This window comes from Argentina silus (genome assembly GCF_951799395.1).
Source record: "Argentina silus genome assembly, chromosome: 8".
Lineage (NCBI taxonomy): Eukaryota > Metazoa > Chordata > Actinopteri > Argentiniformes > Argentinidae > Argentina > Argentina silus.
In genome coordinates, this window is record NC_139662.1 from 2,648,539 (window position 1) to 2,667,257 (window position 18,719).

At 41.4% G+C, this 18,719-nt stretch overlaps 1 protein-coding gene across 1 annotated transcript; it reads right to left on the bottom strand.

Moving 5' to 3' along the window:
• Positions 1-127: 127 nt before the first annotated feature.
• On the bottom strand, positions 128-17,469 carry rbms2b (RNA binding motif, single stranded interacting protein 2b). Its single transcript, XM_083674622.1, has 14 exons — positions 17,382-17,469; positions 12,123-12,292; positions 8,395-8,453; positions 7,901-7,992; positions 5,783-5,940; positions 5,394-5,473; positions 4,991-5,100; positions 4,737-4,783; positions 4,396-4,489; positions 4,205-4,255; positions 3,888-3,998; positions 3,550-3,630; positions 3,367-3,462; positions 128-3,206 (listed from the first exon to the last, which is right to left on the bottom strand). The coding sequence occupies exons 1-13, from the start codon at positions 17,451-17,453 to the stop codon at positions 3,385-3,387; spliced, it is 1,203 nt and encodes a 400-aa protein (XP_083530748.1). The 5' UTR covers positions 17,454-17,469; the 3' UTR covers positions 128-3,206; positions 3,367-3,384.
• Between the last annotated feature and the right edge of the window lie 1,250 nt (positions 17,470-18,719).

The window sequence follows — 18,719 nt, forward strand, 5'->3', positions numbered from 1 at the left end:
ATACCTCAGTGAGGACAACCTTTGTACAGTTGTCCAAGGTTTGCTGGAAGAAATAGAAATGTTTTCAAGGTTGCTGAAAACCTGTGCATTCTCTTTATAATAAAAGGCACATGGACAAATGTGAAAAAACATTCCTTTTAATTAAAAAACATCAAACCAAAGTAACATTTTTAAAAGCTGTACTTTTCTATAAAGGGGAGGACAGACCTGCTATTATGGCACAAAAACGACAAATGAATGATTGAGAATGTGAGCAAGTGAGAGAAGGGACACATGATGCATACAAAACAGCCAAACAGGGAGGTGATTTTACACAATGTTGTTTTACAACAGACAGTTAATATTGCCAGTGGATCGTAGATAGGCCTACTAGGCTGTGAGCAAATTATATTTAAACATGTCTGACATAAATGACTTACTGATGAAGCATCTGCTTGTACAGTATGTATACAATTACAGCAGCAGAGAACATCACTTTCAAATCTTAAATTATACAAGATGTCTGATAAAATTTACTTTTTCAGTAAACCATTTGATGAAAAAGGTAAACACATTTAAGAGCTAAACAAAAACCTGGAATGATGATAGTCTCTGAAATAATATAGTTTCACAATGAACACTGAAATGATTTCCTAAGATGGTACAAGGAGACAAAACAAAACATAAATTTAAAACATTTGCAGTGCATGAATAAAGTTGTTTCCATATACCAATTTTGTTTGAGTAGCACCCTATTATTTCTCCTCTGTACTCAGTGAAATCTAAGGCATTTCTGTGATAAACTTCTTACGCCCAATGAATTAAAGCCTTGAAAGTATAATATGCAGTTTCATATTACAATGAATAGAGATTATAACCAGTTTCATCAACCCTTGGCATGTATGGATATCAACTAACAAAAATAAAGGGGAAATATAAATCTTGTTAGGAGAAAGTTCAGCTTTTTCAAGTTAGGCAAACAGTTGAGTTGAGTGATCACGAACAGTCATCTCATGAACTATGATCTACACCATAAATTCCCTTTTATGCAGCCATTTCACTGCCATTTGATGGACTGTAAAAGACAACAAACCCCCAAAATGTGGACACATTAATAAGTTGTGGTTAAACTATAATGAAATAGAAGAATAAAATAATGATAAATTAGTGTCTCATAATCAGTGTTATCTACAGTATTGTGTTATTAAGGACAACAAATCAATTGCATAGATCAGTGGCCATTTTTAAAACAATATGGTGTAATTGGACGTCTGACCTTGGGAGTATTTTCCAAACATTGGACGGAAGAGTCAGGATATGGACACAGTACCTGCTGTGAGCAGCCTTGGGATCTACTGCACTTATTGCATTATAAAGACATTTCAGAACCTTGCACACTAACACTCAACAGAATACATTGTTTTAGTATGAGGTAATATTACTTTTAGACATTGGCTACTACTTGGGACACATTTCAGAAATAAATTATATGAACCTTTTACACATAATTCATTTGTAAGTAATGGGAGTCATACTCATACCTCTTTAAATGTATGAAAATGCCAACACTGGTGACTGCAACCTCTTAACAAATTAAAGCCTTTCCATGTGATTGAAAATGAAACCAGAGATAAAGTACAATAAAAACAGACAAATATCAGACAAATTACTATTTCAAAATAGAAATCCTATGAGTAATTAAAAAAAACTTTAATCTAGCTGTCCAAAGGAACATTTTACTACTTGATGCACGCTACCAGAAGTAAAACCAAAAACTCTTTAAAAAAAAAAAAAGCTCAATCTAAAAAGTATTAAATTGAATTAAAAAATCAAGAAACCTTTCTTTAAATAATAATAAAAAATAAAAAAACAGTAAATCAAAAAAATAAAAACCTGTGAAACAAACACACTTGAGAGAGAAAGCAGCATTGTGGAAGCAGAAAAGAGACAGTTAAGGCCAACAGCAAAGCATGGTACTGGCCATATTTCACCATCTATATAATATAGTACAGTATTTCCTGACCAGAACACAATTTCTTATTTCAGGAAGCTTATCAGTCAAGCTTTGACAAAAACTTCTACTTTAGCTCTATACTTGATGATTTGAACTCCTAAGAATAACTTTGGGTCTGTTTAAAGGGGAAGCAGCTTAACCCACTACTGAAAATAAAAACCTACTCAAGACTTGGATAATCCCATACTTAGTTATTCAATTGTATTTTTTTTTCTTCTTTCGGGACAGTTGAGGCAGAGATAACTTGTCTTAATAGAGCTATCATTGTATAATCTAATGATATATGATACATAAGGCTCCACAATTAGTGTTCAGTATGTAATATATCAATGATATATCATACTGTAGTACATCAACAAAATATCATAATATGTTGCATTTTCCCTGTATGATATAAATTATTATATACCAAAATCTGGAAATAATTTGTTCAATATATATTTGATTGTCTTAGGCTTTGTCTGGAAATATCTACAGATTGGTAGAATTCAAATTTGAGGGACTCAAGTGCCAGAAGAAAAGAGGTCAGACCACTTCCAATAATGTTTAATTCTCCTGAAATGCTTGCTGCCACTTGGAAAAAAAAACCTGCTATGAGTTATTAGCACCAGATATGATCAAAATACAAGAGACCATAGCAGTTTGTTAAGCTTTTTCTCTTCAAACAATGACATAAAAATCAGTGACTTTTTGAATATGTACAAAAAGGCTTGAAAATAGACAATAAAATGAGAAAAAAAATCTGTATATTTTACAAAAAGTAAAAACCAAAAAATGACTCTAAAACGACACATGGTGTTCTGTTCCTGGTTTCATTCTGGCTCCCCAGAATATATCTAGAAAACAGTTTGTTATTCGTGCACAAAAAATAACGCTTGTATAATGTAGTGTATTTGTGTGTGTGTCTGTGTGTGTTTATGTGTCATATTTTCTTGACTGATGAGTCCATTTCAAAATAGATGTTCCATGTTCCGTTCTTACATTTTCCATTGCAGCCAGTCTCCAGTCTTTATTGTGTGGATTAAAACAGTTTACCATAAAGTAAACGTTATAAAAAAAAAATGTAAAAAAAAAATAAAGAAAAATCCTTTTGTCCTCTATGTAACTTTCCATACTACTCCTAGTGTCTGGAGCATATTGTCCAGAGTCACTAAGCGCTGAGCTGTACAGCAGGCAGGCGCCCAGGAGAGTCCCTCAGGCTCTAGGGGAGGAACTGGAGAGGATACGACAGAGATGTTGTTGAGAACCAGAATCATGAACAATCATTAGGCATATTAATATACTTCAGCCCCATTCATATGGAGAAACACACACGCACAAACATGTACACGCGCACGCGCACACACACACGCACACACACCAGCCAGACCCACCTCTGCAGTACCTCCTTTTTACTTGCTGTGCTGGTAGGAGTAGGCTGTGTGTTCTGTGGCTGTCTCTATGGCAACTTGTTGTTGGACGGCACTTTCCTGAGACGTAAGCAATAAGGATGATCGGTGGCAGTTCATTCATGCCACCACATTTAGACTGTAGGAGAATGTAGGAAGGTTTCATACCTCAACAGAGACACTGGCGGGAGGCACTTGGGTGTACTGGGGGATGTAGGTCCCCTGCATAGATGTGTTTGCAGGCATATACTGAAGGAGAGAAGAAAACAGTAACCATAAAGACATTTTCCATAGTAACCAATGATCTAGTATCCATTCATATTAGTCTCCTTTTAAAACAAAATTGCCATTGCTGAGAGATGGAAAGCATCACAGAGGACTGCATGTCTATGGACAATGTATCTGTCTGTTTCTATGACTATGTGATTGAGTAGTGTGTGTACGTGTACTGGCCATGCGTGATGTATGATACTGTACTGTACGTGTTGCATTGTGTTGGGACTGACCGTGCCACTGCTGCCCATGGAGAGGTGGCTGAGCTGCTGTGTGAGGGGGCCCATCATAGAGGTGGGCTGGATGGACATGGTGTGGTCCATCCCTGGGGTCAGGACTGTCCCCTACACACACACACGCGCACGCACACATGCACACGCACACGCACGCACACACACACACGCGCACGCACACACACACACACACACGCACACACACACATGCGTGCAGTTAACACACAGGCTGGCAGGCAGATTGACACAAACAACAGTAGTAGCATTGTGTGTGTGTGTGTGTGTGTGTGTGTGTGCGCACTGCGGGTACTACTCACCGTGGGCTGCATGAGGTACGACTGATGATGCATCCAGGAGGGATTGTGGACCTACAGCAGTGAGGAGAGGAGAGACAATATAAGAGGAGGTTTAGCTGTGAAATACTGTCATCTCTGCTGTCCCTCCAAAAGGGTTCCATTCATAAATAACATTCTTGAAACTGTTATTCACTATTACACTGTGTATTGACCTGGTAGGTAGATACAGGAGAGTGCATGTAGGGGGAGAGGGAGGTCTGAGCTATCATCCGATTAGGGGCCATACTGTAGGGAGAGGAGTAGAACCTGTTGAAACAGAGAGAAAACACTTGTCAGCATCCAGAGCATGTTCTGTATACATGTCCTATATCTCATATATCTCTAATATACACAGATCTCTAGTACACACATCCTACTGTATATATCTCTAAATACTAGAAATATATGGATGTGTGTACTACAGATATAGGGTGACTAGTATACACACTATAACTTTAGTGTCCTGTATCTCTGAGATCAGCTTCGGAGAGGTGGAGAGAGAAGCGGAACTCACCCATTCTGCAAGGCTGTGGTGGGGTCATATGTTAGTGTCATTCCTCCCTGTGATCAGGGACATACAGATGTATGAGTTAAAAACATACAGTATCCTACATAAATGTCTTAAAGAGAAATACTTTTAAATTGAGCTTCGATAATCAATTGAATTGTAAAACATAAACTTCTGCTGAAATGCTAACATTTAAAGAGACAATGGACACTGCAGAAGAGGTGGCAGGCTTTTGACAGTGTGAGTGTGTGAGAACTCACCGTTTCCCCATCTCTGGTCCAGGGACGGCCATTCTGCAGGTACTTCCCCTGGCTCAGGCGCTTCTTCTGCCCGCCATCTGCAAACTTACACAACAAGGGTTCCGAGGGCACTGAAAGAGAGAGAGAGAGAGAGAGAGAGAGAGAGAGAGAGAGAGAGAGACAGAGAGACACAGAGTGTGTGTTGTGTGACTGTGAATAAGTGACAAGGTACTGCACTAAACCACACTGTATGATGACAGATATTGAGTGAAAGAAGTGCTGTCTGTGAGAGATACTACAAAACAAGACAACACTTTCTGCTGCTTCTAACCCGTTATATTTTGTTGTAAAAATGCCTAATAATAAATAAGTTACTGAAAAAGACAACGAACGAATAAAACAGGACTGATTAGAGATGTCTCACCTGGCACTCCAGGTGGAGTCTTGATGTATTTGCCATTGAAATGTTGAATGATAGTCTCACACTTCTCTGTTGACTCCATCCTTCAAAAAAAAAACAAAGGTTTATTTCAACTCTCAAATCGTGTTGCATAATTGAGCTTATCATAGAAATAACGCTCCACATATTTGTTTTTAATAATAAAATCTCTCTCTCTCCCTAAATAATAAATATATATGGTGCTTTTAGAACATGATTCAAAGACAGTTTCACAGAATCATTACAGTATTTACTGTAAGAAAAAACAGTTACTTGAGCCCCACTGACCCACTGCTGTAGTGTTTGTGTACTACCTACAGTGGCCACCAGAGGGTGCAGCAATTAATAGTGTGATGTACAGTACTGTAGGCTACCTGGCAAAGCCCACTCCTCTGCTTGTGCCGGTGGCATCTCGGAGGACGCGTGTGGAGATGACTTGACTGAAGGGCTTAAGCATGCTCTCCAGCTCCTGTTCATCTATAGACATAGGCAGGTTGGAGATGTACAAGTTGGTGGGATCCTGCTCCTGTTGCTGGATAGTAGGCAGTGGAAGAGAAGGTCTTAGCACCTTAATACAAAATCACACTTGAAACATTCAGACAGAACATTTATGAAAATTGGGATAGTATTATTATTATTATAGTCTTGAGGTAATCTCGGAACCCAGAATCTCATCTCTGTGTCTTAGTGTGAGAATAGTCTTAGGGAAATGTTAGTAATTTCATATGAAAGTCTATGAGTCAAGATGCTTGGAAAATAACAGTATTGCCACTAATTTTGTGGTAACTATGCATGTGATAAATAGACAGTGTTAAAGGGGGGAGAGAGAGAGAGAGAGAGAGAGAGAGAGAGATAAGTAGGGGGCTGGGGTAGAGTAAAAGAGGATGAGTTGAGATGCTTAGGACTCTCTCTCTCTGTGGGCTGGCTGGCGCGGATTGGCGGACTGGACTAACGGGGTCATGCGTCAGGTAATACCATATCAGAAATTGCATTTCAATGGGCTCTCCACTGAGGATCTAAAATAATTGCGTACTTTGTGGATAATGATACACCCAGGAAATTATGAACATGATTCAGATTAATTTATATTACTTCATGCTATTATATATTCCCGCGATGCTATGCTTCCCGGGGAATGATCACAAATATGTCACTCATATGCTTACAGTTCATTCATTAATCTTGACCTTGAATTCAGATGCAGGGACCAGATCTTTAGGCTTGCATACATTCGTCAAATTAAGCAGCTATTTCAAATACAAAACTCACGAAACAAGTTCTGACTCAGAGATTCTCTCTTGGAACGGCTGAATTATGTCATACACTTTTGATTAATCCTTTTGGCTTTCCTTCTTATTCTGTGTGCTGCCTGCCCAAACTGGAACACCAGCAAAGAAAGCTGCATGATAGCCAATCTGAATGGCCTGGGAACTGTTTTGCATATTCATTATTTCAGTGTGCAGATGTGATTAAAAAGCTGTAAATGCATTTCAAAGCCATTTCCATGTCATGAATAATGCATGTATAATTGCTGCGACCTGTGGTGAAGGTGATTCCTCCCTCATCTCCCTACTCCTGCACAAAGATCCTAGTGATGAGAACACAGGCAACAGGATCAAGGAGAGCAGAGCTGCACTGGGTTTCACCAGAAGTGAGTCAGACATGAGTCTGACGTAAATATAAACTAAGTTGTAAACCCCACAATGAACTGCAGACTGAAATGGGGTTATTTTGTGTGTGAGAGCTTGTGTGGATGTCGGATCAGAGAGAGCTCAGCTTTTTTTAGGGTGTTTAGGTGTGTGTCAGCGATCTAGCTGAACTGAGGCTGGATGAGTGTGTGTGTGTGTGTGTGTGTGTGTATGGTTGCCAAGTGTGGTTTGAGAGTGCGGCGGTGGGGCGAGTGGCTGGGCGCAGGGCCCTGCTGACTGAGGAGCTGCTCAGACAGTGACTCAGACGCCACCGGGGAGAACAGGCGAAGCCTTTGTGGAAGGTGCTCAGGGAGCAGGCACTGCTGGGCTTGCCTGGGACACACTCCCCCAGCTCTGTCACTGAGTTCTCCTCTCCTCTAAGTTACACACATAAGTGTGCACGTGCACACGGCGCGCACACACACACACACACACACACACACACACGCTTAATTGTCCAACCAACTCCTCTCGTGAACCAGAACAGGGAGAAAGAAAGAGAGAGGGTAAGTGGGAAGAGAGCAAGAGAGAGAGATACATAGGTAGAGAGAAAGGGATTTCCTATTGTGACTTGCCATGGAAAATGTTATCTAATCATCTATTTAAAATGGAAACAATGTGTCTTTAAACTTACACAACTAAATCAAATCTCCTCACTGACCACCAGGCGTGACAGGGTGTCAAGACTCTAAATGTCATTTTAGTACAACTGAGTTAGCCTATTGACTTCGACCTGAACAAAGGTCAGTGGCCATGGCCAGGTCCACTATGTGGCAGACAGGGGGGGAGCAGCAGACATTTTACCTTCGCCATCTGGGCCTGCACGCCACCAGCCTTCAGAGCTGTCACCGCTTTCTGCGCCGAGGCAGGACTGTCAAAGTCAACAAAGCCATAGCCTGCAGGGACAAAGACAGACAACAGCAGATGCTGAATGGTGACAATGAGGAATGCACAACCGAGGCATGACACCTCGACTCTGGCAGGTACACATGTAGAGTCAGAGCTTTGAATGGGACCAGACAGGCAGCCGGGTTCAGGATAATGCCACACAGCCTCTCCACTGTGAACAGATGTGGGGTTATGCAACGGTGCCTACAGTAGCGTTACATCACTGCACACCTGCTGAGTAAGGATAAACAACACACACACACACACACACACATACTCTCGGTGAGGTTGGCATGCAATGTTAGAGTTAACATCCAACAGAGTCACCCAAATGCGAGCGTGTGTGTGTGTGTATGTGTGTGTGTGTGTGTGTGTGTGTGTGTGTGTTTGTGTGTGTGTCTCCTTCTCACCTTTGCACTTGTTGGTGGTCTTGTCCAGGATGGCTTTAGTAGACACTATTTTCCCATATCTGTAAACCACAAAGGTGGATGGTCAGGGATTGTGGCAATCAAACTGTGCTTCTGGAAGAGCATTGATCATTTAAAAGGATGACAATAATTGATAAAGCTTTGGGGTTACATTTAGTTCAAACTGATTATGTGAATTATGTGTATTGTTTATTTTAAATTGGAGTTAAATGAACATATTTGACACCAGATTAATGATAAAATACAACTGCATCTGAATTTAGCTAACTGATCTGTAGAGACAATTGTTCTGAACGGAGCATGAGTGGAACCGAATGGGAGTTGCATAAGAGGAACGTCCTATATATTCCCGTGTCCTCCTCAATCCCACATCACTCCATGAATGCCAGTGAGGGTCACCGTCATGACATTCCTCAAGAGGAACACAAAGTGAAATGGTGTGTCGTGTTAAAAAAAATAATGCAGTTGTGTTTTTTCAAATAGATGCACAGTCCCACACATTGATGTCTCGTTCTAAATATTCCAGAACGCAGATGTATACGATTCACCCTGCTTGGCCCCATGCTGCACGATTCTATCAGCTTCCATCTCTCTAGGCATGTGCATGCAGTGTAACCTGATCTCTCTCTCCTTGGCTGTCCTGTGCTACGCTGGCACAGATCCACGCTCTCACTCTGGGAACAGCCTCCTCTCATCTCTTCATCTGGGTCCTACTGCCCCTATTCCCACCAGCCTTTGGCATAGAGCTGCGATATCAAATGTCGAGGACGAACACCATAGCAATGGCTGTAGGTTACCTCAGGTTAAGAGAGATGGTTTGATAACTATTATTCATTTGTACTATTATTACTATTCATTTAATGAGGTGAAACAGTGTTCATTGTATGTTATGTGTGATACCCCTATGTCTGTACGCTACTTGGAACCTGAATTTCCCCCTGGGATAAATACAGTTTCTATCTATCTATCTATCTATTTGCACTATTGTTCATTAGTACAACCCTAAATATGGGGAAAAGAGTCAGTGATGTGTAGATCTTACAATGTCGTGTAGAGGGAATGGCTGCCCCCCCCCCTCTCCCATTCAGTAGAGTGTAGGTACTATAGGTAAACATATGTGGTTTGTTTGGCAAGGATATTAACACCTGAGTTATGACACTCACTCAAACACTCTCAGTGAGTATCACACATTTCCACTTGCTGTATTGTTCATGGAGTCTCAACAACATGATTGCAGGCCATATGGAGAAATCTCCGGGAGTGATGTATTCAATAGTCAGAAAAATAAGTGTCCTATCGGATCCTTGAAAACTACGTGAACTGAAGAACAAACCGGTTATACAAAAGATATTCTCGACACTCGACTCTTGGATAAAAACTAAAGTTAAATAATGTTTACTAATAAAGAGACGCCTTTAACCTTTGCTTTATTCCAAGAGAAGCATAATATCTTTACTGTATTCAAACTACAGAGTGGAAACTAAGATCAGGTTAGAAAGTAAAAAGATTAGTCACAATATCTCTGCAAACTACAGCAGAGACTGAATTCTGGGGCATTCACCAGTAGTGCTTTAGATCTAAATTGTATTATGCATTTGACTTCCAATGTAACATTACTATTTAATGTTGCATGTTCTGATCTATGCCAAGAGATACTGTATGTCATCAAATACATGATGGGTTGGCATAATATATACATTACTGAGACTTTGAACAATAACCTCATCTATGTATTTTCCATGGATATTATTGCTCTGTGTGCACAAGACCCCATAACCGGTAAACCATGTGTGGAAAAGCTCCCTAGCTATCTGTGCTTTTTCAAATGTGTATTTGCAGTCCAGTGGAGATGGCCATTTAGTGCATTAATCTCTGAGGTCTGCGGCTATGACGCGGACTGCGGAGGGAGCTGGAGACTCAGCCATGTGTGAGGGAGCCCAGTGTCCAGCCTCTGTGGTCCGCCAGAGCCAGAGCCAGAGCCAGAGCCAGAGCCAGAGCCAGAGCCAGAGCCAGAGCCAGAGCCAGAGCCAGCCACCCAGAAAGAGAGAGACTGCAGGGACTAGGATGCAGACCCCCCTCACCCCCACCGTCCAACCCCTCCATTCCTCAGAGCTTGCATAGAGCAACTTGCAGTTATGTCAGCTTCTCGTGGGGGGGAGGGGGCTGTGGTGGTGTTTCCTGATCAACTGTAAACCTTTTTTCACATTAACTTCATGACTTTCATTCAATCTCTTTTCCACATCTACAGTACATACCCATATTTCCATCCCAATCCTGGTAGCCTACAAAGAATTACACTGTCTTTAATCATCCCACTCCACTTTTAGCAAATTTCATGCAGTCATTTTATCTGCTCAGTAAAAGCTGAAATATGAGAACTCCCCCCTACAGAACACCACCTGACACAGAAACCTTCAGCTCCACTCCTCCCCCCTGATTCTCTCTCTCCATCCCCCTCTTCATGCCATTGCCCTTGTTTGTTTTTCCTTTCCCCTGGGCTCGCAGTTTCCTGTAGGGTTGGGCAGCCTCGTGTGAGCCATATCTTCCAGACAGCTGTAAAAGAGAAAGCCTCGCCCTCTCTCTCTCTCTCTCTCTCTCCTTCCCTCCATTACTCTCCTCTTTCAATGTCTCTTTCTGCTGTTCTGTTTCTCATCATCAGGCTCCAGCATTCAATTAAGACAACCTCGCTCATTCATCTCAACCCAACTTGTTTTAGATCCGTTTCACTGAAGATCTAACAAGCACAGATCAATCGGCTCCGGCGTCAGACTGGTTGCATCAATGTCTGTCTTCAGAAAAAAAAGTCTATTGATGTGTATGAAGGTGAAGCACATCTTTAAAATATATGGCACATGCAATCCAATGAAGATTTTATTGTGTCAGACGAATGGAAGCAAAGAGATACCATTACCATTCTTTGTCTTGTAAAGGCAGGACCAGGATAGAGAGGGAAAGAAGAGAGAGAGAGAGAGAGGGGGGGGGATAAACCATGCTTGGTGCCAAGCTGTTGGAAAGTTTGCGCTCATTTGTGCCAACCTGAAAGGTTTTAGTTTGCAATCTAAACGGCTGTTGATGTTTCCACAGGCCACTGACTTGTGGCACTTGAAGCAGGGCCGGCCCAGCCCATAGGCCGAATAGACAGCCGCCATGGGTCCAAGAATGTCAAAAGGCCAAATGTGACATACATTTTTTTTTTTTTTAGATGATGAGTTTTTCTTTTGGGGAAAATGCATCCAGTATGTCTGTTTATTGTTGTTGTTGGCTGTAAAGTAGGTCTAGATTACAGATTTTTTTTTTAATCCCCCCCCCCCCCCCCCTCCACACCTCTCTCCTCCGTCTTCACATATTTGGTAGGGGGGCCCTCATCTAGGGCCCCCGGGACACTGGGCCAGCCCTGACTTGATGACTTACTCGTTTAACCACTCCTCGCCCTTCTTTTCATTTGAGACCAAAGCGGGTACTTATAACATGTACGCAGAGAGAAACTAAGTTACTCTAGATAAAAATGTCTTCACAAAATACAATCTCATTCCTCGTGTCAACATGTGGTGACAGTTAAGGACACACACACGCAGTACAATTGTCATACTTTCTGACCCACTCTCTACCTCCATGCTACGCCACTTCCTCTTCCATTCCTCTTATGTCTTAGTTCATTCTTATTATGGGCAGGGAGAGGCTGAGGAGTGATTTGTGGATGAGATACTCACGGTTGACACAGTTTGACCAAGTCCTGGTCTGTGGTTCCCGGGTGCAGGCCGCGGATGTAGAGGTTGGTTTTGCTCAGCTGTTCACCCCCACTGCTACTGCCGTTGCTGCTGCTGGTGGTGGTGTTGGGGCTGGGCGGGGCCATCTGATGGTTGGAGGACACATACGTCGGCTGGGAGGAGAAACGGACAGGATATGACCTCAGCTACAATGGTGAAACAGTAGGCTATGTGCAACCAAATATAGGTTCATTTGGCATCATCGTCAGATTTTACAATGATGAATATGAATACACAAAGTGATAAGCTCAAATCTTGAGGCTTATCGGTCGTCTCTCTATGGCTCACTGACTCAATTAGCAATTAGTTGGATCACCAATTACAATAGTACCCTTATAAACGCAGGGTCAGAGCTCAGAAATCAATAGCAATTTAACCAATTTATCTCTCTTAACTGCCTCCTAGATGGGCTTTCACTCTACCCTTGTTTGCTAATGTAAGGAGTGTCATAAAACATTAAACATGAAGTCATTAAGATACTTTTAGACATATAACTAATCAAATTCATAAAATGTCAGTTTACTCTGCAGGCAGCTAACAGCAATTCAATGGCATCAATATTGCGTTAACCCTACTTTGGAGTGAAAATCATTAATAGTTTGAACGAATAGCAGGCTCCACAATCAATGTTCACAGTTCAGTCGAAACAGAAATAGAACAGAGGAACAAGTCACTAATACAAATACTTTTATTTGAATGTGAAAAGCTACTGCCTTCTCCAGATTAAACTATAGTGCTATCAGTTTTCCTACTTGGGCCTGTGTTCACTTTCAGGCTGCCATGTCTGGCTGTCCCCAGAACTCAGTCTGAGTGGAGGAGGAACTTTTTCATTAGAGAGGGTCACCAATCACACCCCTGGGAACAATGGGCCAGTCTGTTGGACACCACACAGTCACTGCTGGAGCACTGGATTATTAACAGAATGAGGAGGAGGTGGGTGGGGGGGGGGGGGTTGACGGAAGATGGCAATCAAGCTAATAACACTCATGGAATTCTTTCCCTCTTTACACTGTATGTAACATCTGCTGTTAAGCTCCTAGCTTGCAGCTTTGATCATACACTGCATACTTATGCTTTGTTAATGATTCCCCATAAATGTAACCCCATTTATCTTGCGTTGAACCAAACATTTATTAAAAAATGCGTATGTGTAAATCACAAGCAACAATTGAATATTAGCAAGATATGTGTGTATTAGTGGATAGCAACATCCAGACTGTCCTGTTGGTATCTGTTTTGTTCTGTTCTGCATCCCTGCTCTCCAGCTGGCTGATATTTTCGTTGTGGATTTTGATCAACACAGCCTTCACAAAGTGCCCACCCTTCAACCTTTAGAAAAGCCAAGGAGTAGCCTGACACTCCTCCATCTATCACTGTGACTCTCATATGGAGAGCCCATTCATCCTGGTCAACCTTCTCTAATCTCCCTCTCTTTAGCATCAATAGCACATTGTTTGTTTTTCCACAATCACAACCTTTTCCTGCGCCTTCACTCCCTGGCCTCCATGGGCCTATCAGGAGGGATGCACCTGCAGAGGCCTGGGGAGATAGGATCTGTGTTGGAGCTTGAGCTCGGGCCTGGCCATTGAGGCCTGTCTAATTGGGGTCTGAGCTTGTTAGCGGAAGGCACTAATCCCTCTCATGTGCTCTCCAGTCACAAGGTACTGTCTCATTAAGGCTGCTCTGCTCTGCTTGTTCTGAGAATAGGATGGCAGTGAGTCAGATCCACTCCCACCCCCATCTGCCGCAGCCAGCGCCCAGCAACTCCAGGTGTTCCTGCCACACAGTGTAGCCTGATTTCAGCCTGATTTCAGCCAGTACAGTAACTCAGCACTGAACCAGCACAGCCAGCTTGGATTGGTCACAGAATTACCAATGTCACAACTCGCAGCACTGTACTGTACACCTATACATACTGTACGCTGACTAGCTTTATACTAAGGGTAAGTACACCCCCCAAAACAACTAATTTCCTTCTTTTCTCAACCCAAGACATAAGAATGTTGGTCAGAGAGAGGAATGAGACAACAATGTGCAATGTGTCTTTTACACATTTCTAAACACAACCACAAAGTCTAAGTCTTATGTCACTGCTCTAGGCTGGTTTTGCACCATGGTGTGAATAATACGGTCCTCTCAGTCACTGGCCCAAGCTTGACCCACTAGCATCTAATTGATGTCCTTCCTGCCTGTTGCCCTTCCGTAAACAGCCTCTGACATGTTTGTTCACACTGCTCCTTACATGCAGCATAACATGGAGCTTTTGCATTCTTTACTTTCCCACGCAGTAAACAAATGTTTGTGTCAGTGTCCTTAAAGGGGGGTAAAGTGGGTGTATCTACAGTTAGTCACACGTGAGCCACATTCTTTAACAAGCCAGAAAATAGAGGCCTAAATGCAACTGAGTAGTGGGAAAACCATGCTTCCAAAAAAAACTATAGGAAAGGTAAAACGTACACTATAAAAGGAGGTGATTCTTTTGTTCTGACATTCCTTTTGTGTTGTAGGCTATATGTGGTACCGTCTTGAGATGTGTCTGATCTCATTGTTGTATTGTATTGTATAGCGTATGGAACTTAATGGAATTGTACTGTGGGATTTTGCTAATACACCTCTGCCCACAACACGACTGCATTCAGTGGCACACAATCAGACTCCTGAGAGGGGCTTTGCTACAGCAGAGGACTGACGAGGTGATTAGTCTGCGGGATCAGGAGGAGAACCCCATGGGGGCTGCAGGTCACTCAAGAACATTGTGAGAAAATACTGTGTAGGACAGACAAGTCCACAGACATGACCGTAGATACAAACACACACTATAATATTTACATTCACAGTTCTTCAAAACTCAGGCTGGAGATGCTGGTTTCAGATATGTATTACCTCAACTCAAATAGCAAGCAAATCTATCAGAGTACACATGCACACACAAAACATAACAGAAAACATGACAGTACAATACACCCAACCCCAATAGATTAGCATACAAACTGTCTATCTAGGCATCTTTTGAATGGGACTATTGATTTTACTAAATAAAACATCATAGAGTTAGTTATACGGTGATAAAGAGTAACTGCACATAATTGATAATCCTTGAATCCCAGTGCCACTTGTATCCATAGTTTTTAATATTAAACATGCTGACAAAAGCTGTCAACATATCATTTAACTTGTCTGGAACACCTTTGTTACAAGAACCTCGTGCAGTGCATATCACTCAACCTAAAATGTGTTACTTAACAAGTAACTGTTAAGTGTGAAAATGTACTCAATTAAAAAAAGGTTAGAATTTAAAGAAAAGGTTAGAAGGTATTTTGGTTTTCTAAGAAGAGATTGCACTCCATCTAAAAAATCAAAGGCCTACCTGCTTGGTACAAGCAATTTTCAGCGGCACCGTGGGAAAGATCATGTTTACTAAAAAACAAGCTTTGTATTTACTATTTTCTCACACTAAAGTGCTCCTACTCAACCTGCAACCTCACCAATTCTTCAATAACCAGTGGCCAGGTGAGTCTTCATTTGTGTAAACCTCAGTCCAGTTCTAACTCAAAAAAGTGGACCAAAAGCCAGCAAAACAGTTTTTGATAAGCTTGAAAGATATTAAAAGGTAGATGAGGAAATAGCTTCACACAGAGTGTTTGAAAAAAGGGATTCACCCTTTGCAAAAGAAAGACCTGGCTGCCTTGTCCATGTGAACTGAACCACTGACAGCCAAGAAATCAAGGTATGTGAAAGAGAGAGGGAAAAAAAGAAAATGGGGGAGGAGGGGAGGGGTGGTTAATCGAAAGCAGAAAGAAAAAAGCTTTTAATCCCTTCCTCCACCCTTTTCCTCGTAGTAAAAAGACAGACTGGAGGTTACCACTTGACGTCGGATTTACAAGTTTTCCCTCTGTGTGGCTTTTGAGCTCTCACAATGCGAAACAAATTCTTTTTTCCTGCAAAAAAGGTTGAGTTTGCAAAAGCAGACACCCCTGTTGAAATGAGCACATTGTTTGAAGCCAGAATTCCAAGAATTCCAGGTCATTAATCTGAGCAACCTGAATTCCTGCCAACCATGAGGCAGGGAAAGGAATAACACAGGGGAGGAGGGAGTTAGTGTTGTATTTCAGTAAAGTTAAACAGTATTTTAGTCAGCTACAATAGTGAATAGAATACCCCAGACGGAAGGAAGCATATCTTTCCCATCCACAATGAAGCATCAGGACCACAGCAAGGATCAATAGTGAATTGTATTTGTGATAAATGTATACTAGTTCTGCATTACCTAAATAAAACCTCTTAGAAAATCTCATCCAGTCCCATCACATAGGCCTACTCAACAACAATAGTATAATTTGAATATTCTCAAAAAGGTCTGGAATCAGTCCATTCCATTTCAAATGTTCCTTTACATTTGAAAAAGCAGTATCATCATTACAAACTGAATTATCATTAATAATGCATACTGGTATATTCTTAAATTAGTATAAGTAGTATATTATATGCAATGCTAAGGATATTCACATTAATTATTCAGTATTTAACTAACTGAACTAAACTATTAATCATAATTTCGACAAATATATGGATGTCACATATTAGTGCCTTCAGAATAGACAGATGTATCAACATTTCTTTAAACATAACTGTTTCTGCTTCTGCTCTATAATGGCAAGCAAACGGTTCTAGTCATCATAGTAGGGGCAAATCTAGGGGTGGGGCAAATCTTTAAGCGTAAAAAAAACTTATTGGTGAACTTATGTTGCGGTTAATTCCCTGAGACCAAATGTACATTAAGAGGTAGGCTATCATCGATAAGATATATCCAACAGTTGGTCGTTAAGCCCTTTTATATTAAACAACAAAACAGGCGCTCACATTGATCTACACAATTCCCCTCGTAAACTGGATCCGTACATTGACTTTCTCTATGCCTATGGATAGAGGAAGAGGCAACGTTCGTATCGCGGCCGACGCATAAAAAGATAAATCCGTTTTCTTCACTAAAGCGTCTTTCGATCATCTTTCTGCAATCTTACTCAAATGATGTACGAGTAAAAAGCAATATTAGAACGACGACTACAGTTAATTTGTATATGGTCCACTTTCAAGGGCACTGCAGTTTATAGCCGAGCAACATAACTGCCAAAACAGATCTAGGAATTACCCTCTATACCAAAGCCTGACGTTCAGAGAGAACACATTACAGTATCGCTTTACCTTTTTACTATTTCTGCTGGTGTAGCCGTTGTATGGGTTGATTCCTGTCCTTGGCGGCATAGAGAGCAGCATTTTCACAGCACTATGTCCGGAGCAGAGAGCACAGCCAAGGCAGTCAGCTGACGTCAGCCAGGGAAATTCAGCTTGGAAACTGTGGTAGTGATTTGAGTCGCGCTCCCACTGATGTATGTGCGTTAAGAGCGCGCTTTCCTATGCTCTTCCCTCCTTGTACTTCTTAAACTTTAGCATTTATTGAAACGTTGGCCTAACACTTTCTTTTAATCTGTGGATGGCCTATTAGGCCTGTGTGAAAGTCTGGATACACATTAGATTGGATTTTCTGAAGGCTATAGGAAGCATGAAGTCTTCAAACATAATACATTACATCTTGCTTTATCTATCATTTAGTTGTAATCTATGGTATCTTGTATCTTGTGTTGATCATATAAGAAAAAACCTGGCCCAACTTGATATAAGAAAGTTTGACAAAGGTTGCATAACATACATTAGAGTCAAGTACGGCAGTGGGTCATAAATTAAACCTTTATGTCATGTGGGGGAACACTGATGCACTTGGCTCTTATAATCCTGTGAATGACACAAGTGTTTTTTCACAATCAACTCAAAGTCGCTTGGCAACAAAATCCCTCGACCCTCTGCCTTGGCTTGTGTCTCTGCACTGATTACTCTCAAGTGTGCAGAGCGTGTGTGTGCAAGTGTTCACTCAATCACACACTGTTACTGTATGAATAATATGCCTCTGTTCTTTCTGAAACTCACATTTGCATACTCAAGTTACAAACGACAAGTGAAAATTCTCATCGAAATGTCAACTACTAGACAGAAATAAGACTCCCTCCCATTGATATATCATGCACTTGGGATTTCATTCAGATTTCATCATTACCGTCTCTCGCCAGACAGATGAAAAGCATAGCTGTAGCTAGGATGGTGTGACTACCAATTGCATTTAGCTGTAACTAATGCTACATGCTTAGATTACACATGTGCATTGATTATACATGTACTGTTTTATTTCAATGATAACAAAATTAGAATTCCCAGTTGTCCTCTAGTCTCAGTTTTAGTCTACATCAGTGTAACAATTGTCAATTGAGTCATTAGCCTTACTGTAAATCTGTTCAGTGTTTAGGTATGTAGAATATGACAGTGTTAATGTTCAACCCCAGACAGATGGGGCGTGAGTTACACTCTGCTCAAGGACAGTTTGGAGAGTGACTCAGACTACGTCAGACCCAGTCAACAGACCACACTGTGATTTGTGTGAGTCCCTCTCCTCAGCAACAGGAAAGTATTCAGGAAAGGAACCTACAGTGT

Bases quoted from the DNA above. Each gene is read 5' to 3' on its own strand.
- rbms2b (XM_083674622.1), bottom strand. From the start codon at position 17,453: ATGCTGCTCTCTATGCCGCCAAGGACAGGAATCAACCCATACAACGGC. The intron at 7,993-8,394 runs GTGAGAAGGAGA...TTGTCCCTGCAG, and splicing joins GACCACCAACAAGTGCAAAG to GCTATGGCTTTGTTGACTTT. The intron at 4,784-4,990 runs GTGAGTTCTCAC...CCCTGATCACAG, and splicing joins GGACCAGAGATGGGGAAACG to GGAGGAATGACACTAACATA.